At 34.7% G+C, this 21931-nt stretch overlaps 2 protein-coding genes across 2 annotated transcripts in view; one reads left to right on the forward strand and one right to left on the reverse strand.

Annotated features, from left to right (window-relative positions):
- sbm (L-type amino acid transporter sobremesa) overlaps positions 1-21931 on the reverse strand; it is a 142363-nt gene that overhangs the window by 91910 nt on the left and 28522 nt on the right. The gene's annotated exons all lie outside the window — the stretch shown is intronic.
- LOC141485579 (uncharacterized) lies at positions 635-19962 on the forward strand. Its single transcript, XM_074182486.1, has 3 exons — positions 635-822; positions 882-973; positions 18613-19962. The coding sequence occupies exon 3, from the start codon at positions 18800-18802 to the stop codon at positions 19415-19417; it is 618 nt and encodes a 205-aa protein (XP_074038587.1). The 5' UTR covers positions 635-822; positions 882-973; positions 18613-18799; the 3' UTR covers positions 19418-19962.

Below are 21931 nucleotides of genomic sequence, written 5' to 3' on the forward strand. Positions count from 1 at the left end.
TATGATCACCGCTTATTTGTAACGGTTGAATCTCAGATCATCCCCAATTCTATTGATCTCTTCACTTTTATGTTTTTCCTTATCCATCTTGATGAGTAGTATCTATTTCACCATTGATTTTCACAAAAATATTATCAAGTTCATTTTCTGTTTTGAACATGAAATAAATCCAAGAACTTTCTTATCGAACTTATCACACCAAATATTTCTCAAAATCACAGAATGTCTTCAAATCACACTCACACTTGAATTCCAAAGATGGAATCGATATAGTAAGATGGTGGAACACGAGTCACTCTCTAGTTCATTCAGATTCTCCTAACCTCTTTCAATCATCTCCACCTGTTTCAAAATCGAAATCGAATAATTAGAGCATAAACCTTCATGTGGCATATGGCATATGAAGTCATATGAGAAAATGTAATGTCTCACGAACCATCATTATCTAGGACAACATTGTCAAAATTCAAACAAATCTGGTAGTTAAATATTTCACTCAAAAGTTGTGCAGGCTAATGCCGCCCCTGTAATAAGAGTATTGAATTACTGAATAAAAATACGTTTCAGCAGCTGCAACTATAATGCATGAGCTTCTGTACGTTTGCCAAATATTTGGCACCTTAAAATATTCGAATTCAGATCAACACTCTGAATTTCATCGTCCCACGAGGGCGAATTTAGAATAATCAACCCAAAACATGTGAATGTGAGAGCAGAATGTTTTCGGTTCAGTGACTAATTTTATAAATTTTGCTTCAGTGCCGAATACAAAGTGAATCTCAAACAAGTGGGCAAGATCTGACGGCATTTCACCGGTTTTGCGTAAGTCGTTCAACCTTTCATATTGAACAATATTATTTATTATATTTGTTTGCCCTAAGGTTGCGCTTGTCGGGCCCCGTCTCCAAAACCTCGGCACACTCGGGCGGGCATACCAGCATTATCAACCAATGACCACTTCCCACGCCGTGGGGTAAGTAATCATCATAGTGAGCGAATAATGACAGTCTTCCATATTTGTCCGGTTAAGATTTCTGCCTTGGTGCGGCAAGCCGGCATGATTTTGAGATTCGAGAGTAGAGAGGGCATCATTCCACTAAGGACTCCAATAATCAGAACAACCATCTTGACACAGTGGTCTTGATAGAATCTGCGGACTTCGAGAAGAAAATCTCGATATTTCCACTGTTTTTCTTTTCTTCTCGAAAGATATGCATCTCACCGGGAACTGAAAACTCCACGACGAATATCCTCCTGCTCTGATGATCGAGAAAAACTAACATCAACCTTATTAGCTTGTATGACCAAGAGGGTGGAGAATCAATAGTTTCAATAAATTCAGCACTTCTCATTCCACATGACGGATTCACTATATCCCGAAGTGTAGGGCAACACCGGTATCTCGTCAATACCGTGAAAATGCTGAAGGTGGTGATAAATCACTCTTAGGGTTACGTTTTGTCGGTGGATATAGGCTAAAACCGCATATGCTGGGCATGCTGACAGCAAGTGCATTAGGGTCTAAGACGCCTCGCAGTAGGCCCTTCAGATTCTGTCAGGAACCTTTCAGGCAGACTATGATAAATTTCTGAGTCTTTGACTTCAGCTTACTCAACCTGAGAAACAACTGTCAGATGCTTTCATCAGCCGAGGTCTTCGATGTTGTTGAAAAAAAAAACCTTTGCAAAGTGTTATCCTTTTGTATCCCCAATGTCGAAGACTAAACCAAGTTCATCGGCCTCGGAAAACTGTCTATGGAAAAAAAACTACCAAGTACAGAATTCATATCATTCCATTTCGTTATATACTCCAAACTCAAAAGTCAATGGTCTCGATTTGAAAGGGTTATATTTTTTGGGTCTCCTTTTTTGTCGGGGGAAGTATAACCGTGGAACGGTCGATTTGGGGTCTCCCCATCGAAATGATACAGCTCCTTCCCAACCAACTTCACTACTCCAAAGAAGTAGAGTAAGATCGGAGTTTTATAACTGCATCGTCCTCTTTTTAGATGGAGAGTTGCAATTTGTCTATCCCACATTTCAAACGAATAACATACTACCTGGGCTGAAAACTCTTGGTCCTATTACATATATGACGCTAGTCGTCTTGCATTCACTGCTTTTTCAAATAGTACTAACCTTCTAAAGAGAACTGTTGAAATTAAAAAAGTATGTAAAATATATTTGTCAAAATAAAAACAAAACCTTGCATGTTCATTATAAATGCAATTGTATCACAATTTAATTTTCACATACGAGTACGCACATATTAATGTGATATAAAACAAGAACATATGTATAATAATAATAATAGTGATAAAAACCTGATCGTTAATACATAATATTGTTGAGTTTATCTTTGCAGAATACTGAGAATATTTACAATTTGTCATCATAATATTCCTGCAGGCTATAATAAGCTTTCATGAGCCGTATATTTTTGACCGACTCCCTGAAACGTCTCTGCTCTATTATATCCCTAACTACCTCTGGTAAATGGTTGAACATTTTTCCCTTCGTACATGTTAGAGTGTTTTGTTAGTCAATCTGGGTATTGGCAGATGGATATTATTACTACTGTTCTGTCTTGTGTTGTGGATTCTATGTGTATCTGTAGAATCAGTGTTATATCTTTCATGAATCAGGCAAACAACTTCGAGAATGAAGATGCTGAATAGAGTGAGGTTTCGGTATTTAACGAAAAGTTGTCTACAACTATCCCTATGGTTTGCCCCACATAAAAACCGCAAAGATCTCTTTTGCAACACGAAGACCTGATTCAATAGTTGCTTACTGCAGAATTCCCAAAGTGCAATACCATACCTTAGATGAGACTCTACTAGGGCAAAGTAAGTCGATCTAGCAGTGAATATATCAAGTTCATTGGAGACAATTCTGATCCTGAAGCCAATTTTGTGCATAAAGATGTGATATGTTCTTTAAATTTTAACTTATTGTCAATATGCAGACCAAGAAATTTAGTGCAAGTCGTTTCTTCTATCTTCCTACCATCTAATAGCAAGTTGTCATAGCTAAATTTGAAGTTTACAATTTTGGTCTTGTCCACGTTGAAGGAGAGTGAATTAGAATCACCCCACTGTTTGACATTTGCTTCAAATTGTTAGTATTTTTTCATGCAATAACAATGTGGTATCATCCGCAAAAATTGTGAATGACCCTTCAATATCGACTATAACAAGATCGTTGATGTATAATAGGAATAAAATAGGCCCTACAACATATCCCTGAGGCACCCCGCAATCTATAGCCGAAATGTCCGAATACACATTATTGACTTTCGTCAGCTGGGATCTACCTTTTAGGTATGATTGGAACCATTCAAGAGTTGTCCCTCTTATGCCATAACAGTACATTTTTTTATGAGTATATCATGATTGACACAGTCGAAGGCTTTCGAAAAATCGCAGAAAAAGGCCAAAATTGCTTCCCCCTCATTCATATTCAAGTATATTTTTTCAAAAATGAAAAGATTTCATCATTAGTGTTTTCAGAGCTTTGGAAGCCAAATTGACATTCATTCAATATTTTTCCATTTGATAAAAATTTCAACAATCTTTTCTATTGCTAAAACTGAGGCGTATTTTGAGGCAAAGAATAAATCGATCTACAAAAGTGATATTGAAATATTAGAGTAGCTCTGGAATGATTGTATGGCTCTTGATGAAGAGTACGTTGATGAGTAAAGCCAATTTTGAACAAAAAAAACGCGTTTTCTTTATTAGACTCGGGACTTTTCAGCCCATTCTGGAGATCTTTTCTGTAGAGACCTGAAGATCTTCCATATAAAACAAATGAGTGCAGTATCAATGATAATTATTATCAAGTATATTCCTCCGAGTGCTTGTCATCATTGTTATTAGCATGGACCTTCTATTATTATCATTGTAGGTACTAATTCGAAAACCCATCCTATTTTGCATAATGTTTTGACAATTGAGAGTCACAAGAATGTTGAATCATCCGGTTATAAGATACTAGTTTCACATGTTCAGATACGCAACCAACTTGCAAACAAATTATGTTGCATACGTGACAATTGTCGGGTAAATCTCAAGACAGTCACATGCTAACAGAATAACGTACAATTAGTTTATTTATAATCTTCGTTTGCGATTTCCAACAACACGCTATTTCGGAGAGGCGCCGCAAAGTGAAAATACAGATTTCAAAATACTAAAATAATAAATAGTTGACAGGTGAGCATTTCACGAGTTCCTGACAAAGCGGCCAACTATTCTAAAATATATTTTTAAATAAATCAGCGACTACTTCATACAGTATGAGTCTCTAACTTGGAATAAATTTGATACACCAAAAACAAGTTATTTGTTGGAAAACAAGATCTTGTAAATCGATTATTAATTTCCAACTTCAAGCTAAACGTAAGTCTGAAATTTTAGTTATGACGATGATTGATGAAGATGTTTCTTTAAGAGCATTTTCAAGGTTTCAAAGTTATACATAGCTACCCAATTTTCCTACCTCATCGTTTGCGTGATATCAAACGAACATTTTACTTAGCTCAAGCTCAAGCTCAAGGGACGTCTTTTCCCTTCCACTTTGGCAGTAACTAACAAACTAACTATGGAGCTATTCTTGAAACGATATACCTTGTAATGAAAGTTAAAACGACAACCTCTGTCGTAGAATAAATCTAAGACAAGTACTCTTCCCAATCACCCTCAACAAATGTTGAGTTGTCCTAAAGAGAAGATGTTGAAGAATGAAAAGGCGGGGATATATGGAATAAGCTGTGAGCTGTGACAAAAAATATATCGGTCAGACTGAGAAAGCCATTGTAACTCGTTTCAAAGAACGCGCAGCACATATCCGATTTCGAAGACTATAAAAATCTAGTGTCGCCCAAAATGCCTTGGAGAACGGCCATAGAATGAATGAAATATGTCTGAAATTGTTAAAAGAATTAAAGCATCCTGTTTTATACCCATTGTATTTGTAATTAACGTTACTGCAATAAACTGAAATAATTCACCCTTATTTACCTATACAACCACTGTCTGTTATTACTGACAGTGGTATACATAAGTGGTATACCATTTTTGATGAAAATGAGAAATCAATTTATTGACATCGTTGAGATCGACATATGACTTTTTGGATGCATTTGAAAGTCTAGAACATCAAAGTGTGACAAACTTTCACGAGAAAATTTTCCGCCAAATTTCTACCCGCAGTCATTGATGTGTATACTCGAAGTAAATGATATTGTGTACATTTAAAGGTGGCGGCACTCTCAAAGGCCAAAATACCAATACATAGAAATGAACCGGCGGCGAACTAGTTCACGTGGACTGTAGACTTGGCGGTTCGTATTGGATAATTTTTACTAACCGAGTTTTGTCTGAAGAGTCATAAAATTGAATTTGAAGTCATGTTACGGTGACGAATAGAAATCGGGGAATGCGGGGATGGTTATCGCCGTCGTGTTCAGTTCAGGAACTGATCGTGATTTGAGTGTTGCAATTCGATATTGGTGCAGTTATAATTACTTAAAATTTTTGTTATTTGTTGAAAATGTGGCGTCCTTGGACAAGTACTTATAGTAATAACGAGTGTGATAACAACGCAGACTTTTTCCTGTGTATTGATTCCAATAGCGATGGTGAACAATGCGAAAAAGAGATGCCGGTGAATAAGATTGAGATGCATTTGAATATTGTTTGCAGAAAATGTTTCAATGTATATGAGTATCTACATCTCAAGTTTGGTTTCGAGGGAAACAAACTATTACAAGCAACATCAGATTTGACCGAAATTCCTTTCTCAACTGTACGTAAAATAGAAGTCCATCTAATAAAATCATTGAAAAAACCAATATACGACTATTACAAATGCAATGAGATGCCTACAAGTGAAATCATAAGGAAGAAATTGAATACTTTCGGTCATAACGTGAGATGCTGTGAAACATCTCTTCAGAATTGGATAAAGAAACTAGGATTTAGATTTAAAATAATAAACAAACGTCAAACAGTTATGAAAAGCAGAAGAATAGTGGAATTGCGTAACAAATACTTAGAACAAATAACTGAATATAGACAAGAACAACGGCAAATTTTCTATTTGGACGAAACTTGGTATGACACTCACGACACAGTTACGAAAGGGTGGACTGATGGTTCGAGAATGTGTACGCCTAACATGCCTGCAAACAAAGGATCGCGAATAATCATTGTGCATTGCTGAGGAAGTAAAGGGTTCCGAATTCTTTGAAATTATGTGGAATAAAACTTCAGGACTATAATGTTGACTATCATAAGAACATGGAAGCTAATATTTTCGAGAAATGGTTTGAAAACACATCGATCCCAAATTTGGATGCGAATAGTGTAATAGTTCTTGACAACGTTTTCTATCCCTCACGACAGCTCATCAAAGTACCGATTAAAAATTCGAGGAAAGATGAAATCAAAGTTTTTTAATAAATAACAATTTGTATTTTGAGTATTACTATACCAAAAACCAACTACTTGAAGTTTTACAGACAGATACATTTGAAAAAGTGTATACCCTTGAGAGTATTGCTGACAAGTCTATAGACACACCATACTGAGACTTTCCCCTATTTTTGTGTTTTAATCCCATCGAGTTGATTTGGGGAAAATTGAAACAAAGCATCAGGAGTAAAAATAATTTTCCAAAATTTGATAAGAAGGTAATAGAGCTAATTAAAGAAGAAATATCTAATATTACCGAAGAAGACTGGCAGAAAAGGATTAAAAAAGTAATTTTATTTGAAAAAGACTATATGGAGATTGGACACTTCCATATTAAAAGTGGAAATAAATTCATTATTGATTCAAATGACAACGGTGTTAGTGAAACAGAGAATATGGAAGAGGAATAATCAGAAGCTTTCGAATATGTGAATAAGTAGTATTCAGAAGTATTTTCAATTATCATCCTGTTATTTGAATCCCTACTTTCCCACTCATCTATAGGAAGAGATGAAGAATTTGGTATATATATTATTATATATTTTTTTATTTAATATATATTATATAGTTAATGTGATTTTTATATAATCAGAAATGACGATTGAATAACGAAATCAGTTGTTAGCTCCCTAACTATATTTTTAAAGGGGAGCTGTTGGAAGGTAGGTTGGTATCGTATATTTGAACTATACCATGTTAGATATACATAGGGACCGTGTTTAACAGTTAGGTTAAGCTTCTCAATGATATTTAATTGTTTTATTTTCCTTGGCATTGAATCGAACATTAACACATCTTTTATTACAAATTTTACTTGAGGTGAGATTTTTTTCATAATAAAATCAAACTTTTTTTTTTCATTTCTATTCAAATGAATAAAAAATACAATATAAACTTTCCTTCAAACAGTTGCTGAAACTGGTGGAATTTCTGTCACATTTATGATTTCAAAATGAGTTGGTACAAGTAATCCGTCTGTGACATCTACTCAAAGTTTAGTTCTGTGTCCATGAACACTGATCCACAACAGTTATCTATTTTTTTAATTTTTGACATGACAGACGACAGTGACAATTATCGATGTTACACAACATAACCAGTGTTTGTTGAAATTTTAACCTTTCCTGCATGTTCTTTGAAAAGTATACAAGTGTTTTTTTATCGTCGATCAGAATTTTTTTCATAAATGCAAATTTTGTATTTGGACGAAACTTAGTATGACACTCACGACACAGTTACGAAAGGGTGGACTGATGGTTCGAGAATGTGTACGCCTAACATGCCTGCAAACAAAATTTGATACCTGCTCCAAAAAATTACAATTTTAAAACTAGTTTGCATAAGCAGTTTTCTTGTATGGCTTGAAAGGTAATTATGGATCAAAGTAACGATCAGGGACCACAGTACCAGAGAAATATGATTGTGATTGAAACCTAAAATTTTCCGTACAAATTGTATGGACATTCTAAATGAAATAGCCCAAATAACTTGACCTTTTATGCACCGTTGTCATACATAGAAAAACGATGACAACGAAGAAATGAAACAAGCATCCATTCTCGGTTTACTGATCTGGTATAACACTAAATCTCAAGTAATCCAGATGCTGGGTATAAAATAAATTGGCCTGCACATATAGTGCCTTTGCTGAGACCTAAAAAGGTCTAATCATACATTATGCGAAATAACGAAAAACGACAGGTAACAATCTATTAGAAAGACTAATGATAACTCCACGATAAATCTGTGGAGGTATCAGTGGATGAGACACCAAGGCCAGATATAGAACTAATCTAATGCGATTATTTCAGATATGTCTGTTTCTGTTTAAAATCTGTTTTCCGTTAACCAGCTGTCGCACCCCTATACAACCGACAACTCTCAAAAGTCGAAAATTGTGCGAGCTAAGAACTAACGAGGTCTCACCTTTCAACGTGTGATTCCTTCAAATAATTTTGAAATATCTGAATGGTCATGCATTTGAATCAAAGTGATGATAGGAATCAACCAATAATAGACAATAAGCCAGAAATTCCGGAAATAAATTCAGTTTTCAAACCAGATACATTCGTCTGTTTACACCCAGTAACATCACGATTTCAATTTCGAAATGAAATATATATGTTGATGAATTTTTTAAAAAGTTTTGTGCTGAGAAACATTTTAGCTTTCCCGCTGTTTTTTGTCCCATGACTCATGCCATACTGATAGTTCGAAGGTCTCCAATAGTTATTGCGCAAATTGGCCTTTTGACGAAACTAATGAGTATAAATACTGCGAAGTCAAAGCCACATACTGATTGTATTTTATGATAATATCGATTCATTCGTTTTTGAGGTTAATACAAATTCCGTCTTTTTTGTATTCATAAATTGCTGGTATCTAATGTTTCACAAAACAAATTTTTGTTGGATGATTTTTACGATTTTTGATGTAGAGTATTATATGCTCGGAACAGCTCCATCTGCTTGCAAGTAATGAATTATCATCACAGTGAATTATGTACTAAAATACTTCATAATTACAACTTAGATACACAAATAATAACATGTAATTTTCTGAAGGATGTGAAGCAGATTGGCATGTGACCATCTTAAGATATGTTTTTATAAACATTATCACACTAAATTCAGTGGAAAGGTTTGTGATAATTCTTGAGAATGAAATCTCAACAAAATTCATCTCAGGGTTACAAATTGGAAGACCGTTTTTCACATATTTTTCTAATCGAACTCACAATCTAATTTGGAACTCCCATAATCTGCTTGCTTAATGATTTTGAATATCGATAGATTTTCACTTGCTATCGTTCAACCCGTGTTAGGAATCACACGTTGAAAGGTAAGACCTCGTTAGTGCTTAGCTCCCACAATTTTCGACTTCTGAGGGTTATCGTTCGTAGGGGTGCGACAGCTGGTTAACGGAAAAACAGATTTTAAACAGATTTTTTTAAAACAGATCTGGTAAATCCAAAAGCGACTAGAAAACGATATGAATAATATCTGGTAAACCCAAGAGTGACTAAAAATGATCCAACTGCGTTATTCTCTTCTCAAGTGAACTGAAGTTTTGACCTGAACTGAATTGAACCTGAACAAAAAAAAATTAAGAAAATAAAGTAGAAAGGATTCATAATTTAAAAATTGTTTTTATTAGCTTTCTGAGCATTGTTTTCTCTTATATTTCTTTGTTTTTTTTCATATATTCCGTTCTTTCGTTTTCGATTCTTTTTTTTTCCACCCATATTCCAACTTTCCCATTACCACTATCTTCCTCTATATCTTCGAATCAAGTCTTTCATCTTTGATACGCTTGGTGCTTTTCCAAAATATATCCGTAGCAGTTCAATTTAGTGTTTTCTAATGTATTAATTCTTTATTTCATTCCTATTTTCATTCCGTTTAGTATACTTGTATGTTTCTTTTGTATAACTGAATTTTTGAAAAAGGTTATCCAACATATTTCTACGAGAACCTTCTCTGAATCTATTCAGTTTCATTACATTTCTCCTCATTTTCAAGGTGCATTCTCAAAATGTATCTTTGGTATTTGAGTTATCTCTTCTTCATCTCATAAGTTTCTATTTCATGTCTCCTTATCTTTTGATTTCTCATCGTATTTTATTTTTTGTTGTACGTTACGTTCATGAGATGTTTTTATATAATTTACTTTACGTATTTACGAGCTATGCATTTGTTGACATACTCGAATTACCTGGAATGTAGTTGACGAAAACATAGTATCGAATCTATTCTACGACCTACTGAGAGTGGTTAAACAAGCGGGAGGAATCGTGTTAGGAAGCGTGTTAGGAATCACACGTTGAAAGGTAAGACCTCGTTAGTCTTTAGTTCGCACAAGTTTCTCAACTTCTCAGAGTTGTCGTTCGTATAGGGGTGACAGCTGATTAACGGAAAAACAGATTTTAAACAGTTTTTAAACATATTGTAACGAATCTGAAGCCGATATCTCTGACCGATATCTCAGACAGCGTATAAATACATGACATCACCGCAAAAGGAATGCAGTCGACAAACCACCGGTTAAATTCTAGTTGAGTACCGAAATCGCTAGAGAAATCTTGAACGATCGCTATAGATATATAAGGCCCGCTTCTCGTCCAGAGAAAGTGAATCGAGCGGTTAAACAAGGAATTCAAATAGTGGAAATAAATTAAGCGTTAGTTGCTAAGTGTTGTAAATAAATTAGTTTGTGATAGTGAAATATTGTTGGACATAAATTTGTTTAAGACAGTTAATTCTTTAATTTGTTATAGTATGCTTAGGACATTTTAATATCGGTACACATGAGGTTTATCGAACAGGTATACCACACCCCTATGGCATTATTAGAAGATAGACAAAAACAAACGCCAGTTCTTATCAGGAAGTTCAGACTCTTGTTATGCTATACGAGTGGTCTGAACAGTTTCCAACCTCAACATGAAGATAGCAGCACTCGTAAATAAAAGCTAGTGAATTTTGTTGTTCAACTGTTGACAGTTACTCACCAAAGTTTCAGCCATTTTGGACGCGCAGTTGTTATGTAACAGTCGTGTATGTGAGGTGATGTGAGTGTTTTCATGAAAATGGACAAAATAGAGTATCAAGCTGTCATTTAATATTTATTTTTGAAAGGCAACACTCCTACGTAAATCAAAGATGAGTTGTATTCTGTGTATGGGGACTCTGCACCACTATTTACCACAGTGAAATTTTGGGAAGCTAAATTTCAAAATGACCGAAAGAGCTTCGGAAACGATGAACGTTCGGCACATACAAAACTGCAACTACGGACGAAAACATTCATCCAATGGCCAACCAAAATTCATCAAATGGTGCTAGATGACCGCCGAATTAAAGTGAGAGAGATAGCAGAAGTTATGAACATGTCAAAAGTTAGGTATGTGAAAGCTGTCTACGCGTTTGGTGCCGCGTTTGCACGCATTAGATCAAAAACGTATTCGAATGAACATTTACAACGCTCTGGTAGCGCAGTTTAGGCGCAATGAATCCAAGTTTTGGCGCCGATTAATAACTGAAGATGAAACTTGGATACACCATTATACGCCCGAAACAAAAATACACTCCAAACGGTGAACTGCAAAGGAAAAACCGGACCCAAAAAAAGCAAAAAACTGTTTTTTCGGCTGGGAAAGTTATAGGAGCACACTACGCATAATTACTTGACAAGCTGAAGGCCAGAAGTTGCGGAAAAACGGTCACATTTGCAGAAAAAAAATTCTGTTTCATCAAAACAACGCACCGTCTCACACCTCAGCGGTTTCCGTGGCGAAAATCCACGAACTACGGTTTCAACTGTTTGACCATCCGCCTCACTCACCAGATCTAGCCCCAAACGACATCATATCGTTTCTACATCTAAAAACTGCGCTCGGAGGACAGAGACTCGTCACATTATTCGGCAGAGGAAAACGCTGAGTACTGTTAAGACGGGTTACAGAGATAAGAGCACCACTGGGAGAAGTGTGTTGAGTTAAAAAGGAGACTGTATTGAAAAATAAATAAAATCTAAAAAAATGTATCTTTGTTGGGTAGGAAACTTTTTAGATCCACCCTCGTATAAGGAGAAATACTGATACGGGACTAAGGAGTGATAACCGAAAATGGTAATTGTGAGACATGCGACATACTATCATTAATTTCTAGTTGGAACGAGACGATATTAAAGTTGACGCTAACAAAAGACTAGCTGAAAATTTTTCGGATAACCTATCGCTCGTTTTCATGAAAGTTATATGCTGTAGTTTTCTGCCTCTTTTTTGAACCTCAGAGCACCGTTGAACAAAAAGTGCCAAAATTCAACATGTATGGAATAATTATTCTCCTCTCTTCTTTAGACAGATCATATTTATCAATAATTCATGTATTAGTCTAAATGTAAATCCAAAAAACTTAAGAATTGTGTTCGGATGTTTTCCATTATACTTCGAGTACATTCAAGTGTGTATATAAACTTGATGATAATGATCAAAGATGCATAGAAGTATTTATTGGCAGAAGCCATCAATTTTTCATTCACGAGCGGAATATTTCCAAAATGTTTGAAGTTCGCAATCATTAACCCCTTATCTAAAAGAGGAGATTGTGAGTTGGTTACAAACCTTAGACCCATTTCACTTTTGCCAACTCTTGCAAAGCTTATAGAAAAATTGGTGAAGAAAAGAATGATCTCATTTCTCAATACTAACCACTCACTTAGTAATCGCCAATTTTGTTTTCAAGAATCAAGGAGCACCAATGATGCTATGTTCTCAGTTCTAGAAAAAGTATATTTCAGTATCAATGAGGGTGAAGTAGTTGCTGCTGTGTTTTGTGACCTTGCTAAAGCATTCGACTGCGTAAATCACAAAATTCTCTTGAATACATTGGAAATGTATGGTTTCAGAAATGGTTGAAATGGTTTGAAATGGTTTCATTCTTATTTGTCAGATCACACCCAGTCTGTATTAGTTAATAATAAGAGATCTGAACCTCTGTTGGTATCTTGTGGGGTTCCGCAAGGTTCAGTACTCGGTCCTCTACTGTTCCTGCTCTTCATAAATGACCTATCTCTCATCAATACGAAAGGAAAAATAACTCTATTTGCTGATGACACTACTATTGTTTGGCACTCAAAAGACAATACTGAACTATATAATAATATATCGGTTGATCTAGACATCGTTAAAAAGTGGTGTGATGCTAACAGACTGGCATTCAATACCACAAAAACCTGCATACTAACCTTTAAATGTATATTAAATGAAATTTTTCTAGGGAATACTTTAATTAGCTCCGTCTCATCAAGTAAATTCTTGGGTTTGCATGTAGATAATAATCTATCCTTTGATATCCACATATCTAATCTATGTAATAGGATGGCTTCGGGATGCTATGTTTTAAGGGTTATTACCAGAGAACTCAACTTGCAAGCTGCAAGAACAGTCTATTTTGCGGTAATAGAATCCCGCCTAAGATATGGAATTTGCTTCTGCGGTAATGCTTCTCAGTTCTTGTTACAGTCTGTGTTTATCTTACAAAAGAGAGCGGTTAGATATATTTGTAAGGCAAAACCGAGAGATTGCTGTAAACCCCTGTTTATTGATCAAAAATCTTGACTCTGACATGCATTTTTATCCTTGAAAGTGTGTGTATGATGCACAAAAAATTTAATACTACCAGTGATTCAACAAACTCTTATAATACTAGGCATAATAGCCACTTAATAGCACTACCCATTCCTGAAAGCGTATTAATAAAAAAAAAATGCATAATATACAATGCAAGGAAAATGTTCAATCATTTGCCAGTATATCTTCGCTCCACTTCTTCATATAAAAATTTTCGAAGTGCTGTAAAATGTTTTTTGCTAAATAAAGCTTTTTATACTTTAGACGAATATTATAATGAAGATTTTGACTAACATTGCAATCACTTGTATACGCACTTTATATTATTTTACTTGGTTTTATTATTTTAAGGTGTTTATTTAATTTTGAATTGATCCCTTTGTGTTACATATGTATACAGGCTGATTCACGGTGGATGGCACATTAGACGTTTCTGGTGAACCAGACAACGGATCACTTTGAAAATTTAATGGATGGCATATTCGGACATTCTCTAGCCAACTGAAATATTTTCGACAATGCGGTGTTGCCGCTTCTATTAGAAAGCAGTAGCAACTTTGATTTTTCAAATGGAACACTCTGTATATAATATTATTTTTGGAATCTCCAACAATTGCCCGTCAACTTTTCTTGATATTTCCCTATACCTATCTGTTAACGTTTTCGAAATAAAAATTAATTTCAATTTTTTTCTTCGAAAATCATGACTTCTAAAAATGCCGATATCTTTTAGTTAAGAAGTACTATGATATCGAAATTTGGTTTGGAGTTAGGTGATACTTGGATACTTCCCACACGTCAGCCTAATCTCCGTTACTTCAATACAGGATGGTAAAAAAATACAGTTTTTTCGTTTGCTTGAAAAAGTTGCTGAAATTTGATTATTTTAAATGGAACACCCTGTATATTATTGAAAATTCGGAAAGCTGCTGAAATTTGCTTCCTTTCTATGTATATCATACCTATACCTAACTAGTCAAGTTTCGGACTTATGAACATTTATTTGTGAAAATGTCCCTTCAGAATGGTATTTCCATTCGGTATTTGGTAAGCAGGCCATGATTACCATTTGACAGTAGCGTTTGGACATTCTCCTAATAATATCGACATTTTCGTCACTTCAGAAGTTACAAATACCTTCAAAACGATGGAACAAAACTATTCAAACGAAGTTCTTATGAATTTGTTTATTATTTTTGGACAGTGTGACAAAATTATCAGCAGAACATTTAGAAAGTTCAATGAAATGTATCCGAATCTACCGCCAATGAACCTCAAGAAATTTATACGAATTCAGAACAATTTCAATGCATTTGGATCAACTTTAAAAGCACCTAGAAACTTGCCTCGACCCGTAACTTTCGAAGACAGCCCGATTAATGTCTTAGCATATTTTCACGCATTTACCGAGTCATCGATAAGAAGTGCTGAAGAAGATTTGGGTATAAAATATTCATCGGTTCAAAGAATCTTGCGAAGACATAAAATGCATGATTATACATTCACCAAAATTCAAGCAATGAAGCCTCAAGATCCTCAACAGAGAGTAGAATTTTGTGAAATGTTGTTGACACGCATTCAAGAAGATCCACTTTTTTTAAATAAAATTATTTGGACTGATGAATCGAAATTTTCGAGAGAAGGGATTTTCAATAGAAAAAATCGTCATTATTGGTCCAGTGAAAATCCTCACGTCACAAAAGAAGCCGGATTTCAAGAAAAATTTAGTTTTAATGTCTTCTGCATGTTGATGGACAACAAATTGAGGTACGTGATATACGAGGAGTCATTAACATCCAGAAGCTCCCTGAATATTTTTGAGAATACTGTAGACAGTTTCGTGGATAATCTGCCACTCGAAGATTATCGAAACTGTTGGTACCAACTAGACGGAGCTCCTGCACATTGCACAAGAGAAATGAGCGCAGAACTGGATAGACTATTTGACGATCGGTGGATGAGGCGCTTGGGACCATGGAATTGGCCAGCGGGATCACCCGATCTTAATCCATTAGATTTTTATTTGTGAGGAATGTTTAAAGAAAGAGTTTACAAAATACCCGTGCGTTCGAGAGATGAATTGTTAGAAAGGATTGCCCAAACATTTGAAGATTTGGATCCCAATGAAATCAGATCTGCCACCACGAAAGCAGTCAACACCCGCATTTTAAAGTGCTTGGAAGTGAACGGCCAGCGATTCGAACATATTTTGAAATATTCCACATGATTGTTTTACTTTTTTATAATTATTCATATCAATATTTCCAATTTCAAGTTTCTTGGTGCTTTTTTAAAGTTTATCCAAACATATTGAAATTGTTCTGAATTCGTATAAATTTCTTGAGGTTCATTGGCGGTAGATTCGGATACATTTCATTGAACTTTCTACATGTTCTGCTGATAATTTTGTCACACTGTCCAAAAATAATAAACGAATTCATAAGAACTTCGTTTGAATAGTTTTGTTCCATCGTTTTGAAGGTATTTGCAACTTCTGAAGTGACGAAAATGTCGATATTATTAGGAGAATGTCACAACGCTACTGTCAAATAGTAATCATGGCCTGCTTACCAAATACCGAATGGAAATACCATTCTGAAGGGACATTTTCACAAATAAATGTTCATAAGTCCGAAACTTGACTAGTTAGGTATAGGTATGATATACATAGAAAAAAAGCAAATTTCAGCAGCTTTCCGAATTTTCAATAATATACAGGGTGTTCCATTTAAAATAATCAAATTTCAGCAACTTTTTTAAGCAAACGAAAAAACTGTATTTTTTTACCATCCTGTATTGAAGTAACGGAGATTAGGCTGACGTGTGGGAAGTGTCCAAGTATCACCTAACTCCAAACCAAATTTCGATATCATAGTACTTCTTAACTAAAAGATATCGGCATTTTTAGAAGTCATGATTTTCGAAGAAAAAAATTGAAATTAATGTTTATTTCGAAAACGGTAACAGATAGGTATAGGAAAATATCAAGAAAAGTTGTCGGGCAATTGTTGGAGATTCCAAAAATAATATTATATACAGAGTGTTTCATTTGAAAAATCAAAGTTGCTACTGCTTTCTAATAGAAGCGGCAACACCGCATTGTCGAAAATATTTTAGTTGGCTAGAGAATGTCCGAATATGCCATCCATTAAATTTTCAAAGTGATCCGTTGTCTGGTTCACCAGAAACGTCTAATGTGCCATCCACCGTGAATCAGCCTGTATGTGTGTGTGTGTGTGTGTGTGTGTATATATAGATATATGTGTACATACATAAATGTATTTCTAAACTTTGTTAACAAGAATTCTGTTCTTTGGACAATAAAGTTCTTTCTCTCTCTCTCTCTCTCTCTCTCTCTCTCTCTCTCTCTCTCTCTCTCTCTCTCTCTCTCTCTCTCTCTATTAGTATATGATCGATTTTATGGTTATTTTGAGATCTAACCTGTTGACGAGAATACAGCAAAACTGTCTTATCTGGTTATGATGTTGAAAGTATCAAAGATAATTATTTTTCTACACTGAAAAACAACATATCAGACATTCAGATTATTAACGTCTCCTCCTAGATTCATTCATTTTCCGATTGTAATTTCGAAACATAGAAATGTTCATTATTTTGTCTCTATTGCTCAGTCACTACGTAATAGTACACTTTATTGCATGTAGCCACTGTTATTTATTCAAGTTCCATTGTGTAGATATTTTATATTATATATTCTCTATCAAAAAAGTTTCTCGTTTTTTTTTTCGGTAGCATGTTTTGTTTTGATTTTCAATTTTTTATTTTTGATTTTGTCACGAATTTCAAAACACTCTTGCATCATACTTTTAGATAGAATAATTGTTTCTTACGGGAAGCATTGAAAGGTTTTTTCCGATCACCATATCTGACACCACTCGATATTTTCTAGCGGTCAAAGAACTCGTTGGGTAAACTGGAAGATTTAAAAACATAATTAATTAAAGAAGTTTTTAATGGATATCAAGAAAAATGTATTAGCCGTCTAGTCCATTTCCAAATTGACAATGGTATCAATTCTTAACTATTATTATCATTACATATTACATAATTGACATTTTATATCACACATCTCATGAATAGTCAAACAATACTCAGAGTGGTATACTCATGTATATAAAACCTCATAAATTCATATAGTGCATTTCTTTAATATCCTCTTTTATTTTTTGAACTCAAAAACTTGAAATTTGGGATAATGAAATTAATGCATGAATACTTTATTTTGAAGTGAAATTGACAGATGAAACTTTCAAGATGGCGACTGGGTACCATCTGGGAAAAAAATTGAATGGAAAGGGGGATCTTGTACATATCATTTCGAAGCTCCCGATGAATACTTCACAACCCTAGAATATGAAGTCAATATCTTCACCTACTACAAAATGGCGGAACATTTAATAATTTCCTGAAGACAAACACATTAATATCGGTATTTCTTGAAATATTCCTTTCTATCTGCCATATCGTCGGCCTAAGATGCAAATGTCCTAACTCCACTTTATGTCGAAATCGAGCTTTCACTGCCCTCTGGTAGTCAAACGACCACCTCATCTATTGACAGTCGTTCTATCATCAAAATACCACTCTTCGCGCTCAAATATATACGAAACACGTTTGGCGAATCTCCACTGCATTCAAATTCAATAAGCAAATTGCCGAACTCCCAGTTTCAACACAGAGAGCAAAGTGTGTGGCATGTCTTCTCTTGTTATGTGTTAAAATGTACGTTCAAAAATGAATCTTGGTGATTTATGAAGCATAAAAATAATAGTTTCAGTTGAAATATCTGGTAATTCTTCATTCAATTCCACCACAAGTTGGTTGGTGAGGAGTTAGGCCATTTCCGATCTTCTGTAGACAGGAGTTTGGTCATCTGCTCTCTAAATTGAATTCAATGTTGCTGGCTATTTCTGGAATCTATTTTATTTTCAGTAAAAATTTACCCAGGATTGTTCATAATTATTGAATGTATCTTTTACAGAATGAACACACAATCAAGATCATAAAGAATGCTCACCATGGCGGGTGTCGATTTACAAAATTAATTTAATATAGAAAATAACATAAACCGAGCTAACATTCAAACCCCGTTTAGTTCCGCAACAGATACACGGTCTTCGGAAAAAATATCATTTATCAAACCGACAACATCTACTTGCACTAATATAATGAATTTGGATTCTTTACCTCCTGAATTAACTACTGAAAATGTAGTATTCATTGAGGCATGCGACATTCAAGTAGATAAAATGGTTGAAAATAATGATCTTGATGCAATATTTACATCTGCAGCTTCAATTTCTGATGATTTAATATTGCAAGCAGCTGATGAAAAAATAAATCTACTGAATTGTATTTATGAACAAGAAATCATTTTTCGAGATCTGAATGCTATTCAAGAACCTGATACTCATCAAGAACTTGCCATTGTAGAAGCTAATACTCGACAACCTGCTACTCATGAACCTACCCAAGAACCTACTAATATTCAAGTACCTGATACGTTAGTTCCTGACACTTTAGTACCTGATACTCTGGAAACTGAGACTCACGAATATTATGAACACAATAATCAAGAGCATGGAAATGATAACCAAGAGCCTAATTCTCATTCTGATTCTAACGACGAGACATACGAACAAAGAGAGAGTGACATGAAAACCGATTCCAGTGGCAAAAAAGATCGAGAAAAAATGCCAAGAAATGAAGGAGCAGCTGAAATTTCTCTGAGAAAGCGCAGAAAAAGAAGACATGTAGATCGAGCAACCTGGAAAAAACAAGAATAAATTGAATAGACAATCTAGAAAGGAATATTGTGGAAAAAAGAAGCAGGAGGAGGAATGGGATTTTAATGTAATGAAAGGAGCCAAAGTGATGGGAGCAAGGTGCAACTGTGGGGAAAAATCAACCTTGAAATGTAAAGGAATATCAGATCAACAGAGGATACAAATTTTCGAAACATTTTGGAAACTTTCGTGGAGTGAGAAGAGAATTTTTCTCTTAGCACTAGTTGGAAAACTGACAATCAAGAGAGCTAGAGATCAAAAAGTTGAGAACGAATCAAGAAGAGAATTTTCATACGTGTATCATCTAGAAACAACTACTAGAATCAGGGTATGCAAAATCATGTTCTGCAACACTTTCTCTATTCCTGTCAGAACTGTAGGGCGTTGGATGATTGATAAGCATAAAAATAGCAGTGTATGTGAAGATACCAATGAAACTGAATTACCAATGAATCGAAGAAAGGTTGAAGAAGATGCGAAGAAAGACAATCTCAGGAGTTTCTTCAACAGTTTACCGAAACTAGAATCGCATTACTGTCGTAAATCAACCAGTAAGCTATATCTCGAACCGAATTGGAAATCGAAAATGGAACTTTATAGATTTTACAAGGATAATTGGTGTAAGGTAACAGTTTCATCACCTATATCCATTGCGACCTTCTCTAATACATTCGATGATTTGAATTTGTCTCTATTCTCACCCAAGAAAGACGAGTGTGATATTTGCGTCAGTTATAAAACAAAAAACATCGATGAAAATACCTTCCAGCAACATTCAAAGAAAAAAGAGGTGGCTGGACAAGAAAAAAATTCTGACAAAACGGCTGAGAACACGGAGGTTTTTACAATGGATCTGCAGTCATTTCTTTTGAGCCCTAAATCCAACGTTTCCTCTTCATATTATTAAATGAAATTGATAGTACATAATTTCACAATTTTCAATTCGAAAACTGAAGATGGGTTCTGCTTTCTATGGAAAGAGATCGCTTTGATAAAATAATTATGTACAGCGACGGGTGTACATGCCAGAACCGAAATGCTCTTCTTTCTAGTGCTCTTTTTAACCTCGCCAAACAAACAAAAGTAATTATAGAACAAAAATATTTTGAAAAAGGGCATACACAAATGGAGTGCGATTCAATGCATTCCACTTTCGAGAGAAAACTTAAGAGAAAAATTATTAACGTTCCCGCGGATTATGTCGAAGTATGTGAAACTGCCCGTATCAATTCAAAACGCTACACAATAAAGTACCTGGATCACACTTTTTCAAAAATTTTCAACATGTTCAGATTATCAAGTCCATTCGATCAGGAAGAGCAACAGGCGATCCCACTGTGACTGATATAAGAGCACTTCAGTATAACGAAAATGGAATCTTGTATAAAATATGTCATCCTGAGACCTGGAAACAATTACCATGCAGATTCAACAAGAAAGATAAGAAAATTTGGAATTATAATGACTTGCCACTGATATACCCCAATCCTATACCCATAAAAAATGAGAAATTTCAGGATCTCATGAGCCTCAAAGTATCCCTAAAGAAGGACTATTATGCTTTCTATGATAGTTTACCACATTTGTAGAAGTTCACTATTCTTCAATTTCAGTTTCAGATTGTATAAATAAAGATAATATTCTTGTATATAATTTTCCATTATTATTTCCTTCACAGATATGAAGTAACCTAACTCCACAATAGTGCCTACACAGCTCTTGAATATGGCCTATCTCCTGTATTTAATGGAAAACCTTCACTTTATCATGAGAAAAGTCATAACCCTAATAATATCATAGTATTAATCATCACTTGACAGAAAAAAAAAACAAGTTTCACCTTATTGAGGAAATGAGAAGTTTTTTGTGTCTCCTGTAAAATTTATATTCTTTTTATTTTTTTTTTGTGAAGGTATTCAATTAAGAATGTGATAATCTAAAAATATGTTTTCTTACTCTTTGTTTCAGTTACGACACCTTCACAGTACTTCAACAAAGGCTGATATTTTTTAATCATTATGTACATTCCATTCCAATTTATGATCAGTATAAACGCCAAGGTATAGTATTTCCAATACCAATTGGAACAGCACAGAGAAGGAATTCCCGCCTCGACATAATAGTCGGGGCACAAAGCGTGGGCGCTTTGTGCCATATTTTTTGTATATCAAGCGCCACTCGCTTTTTTCACAATAATACTAGTATTTTTCATTCGTTATTGTTTTAAGCTTATTAAAAAAATATATTTTTAAATTTTTAGTACGATGTTCTTTAAAGGCGTGTTTTTTAGTTTTTCAAACTATATTTATTTTTCATTTTTTAGTTTCATATGTTATAAAAGCGTGTTTTTTCGTCTTTTCAAACCATATTTATTTTATTTAAACTTTGGGATCAATCAGCCGTATATTGTTTAGAAAAATGACCATTGATATTTTCGGTTACGTACAGCGCCATCTGCCCGCCAACAGATCAAGCAATAATGTCGATATATCAAGGAGATTACGTACAGCGCCA

This window comes from Leptinotarsa decemlineata, unplaced genomic scaffold (assembly GCF_025532065.1).
Source record: "Leptinotarsa decemlineata unplaced genomic scaffold, Ldec_3_MD MMD2_tig00026328_RagTag_RagTag, whole genome shotgun sequence".
Lineage (NCBI taxonomy): Eukaryota > Metazoa > Arthropoda > Insecta > Coleoptera > Chrysomelidae > Leptinotarsa > Leptinotarsa decemlineata.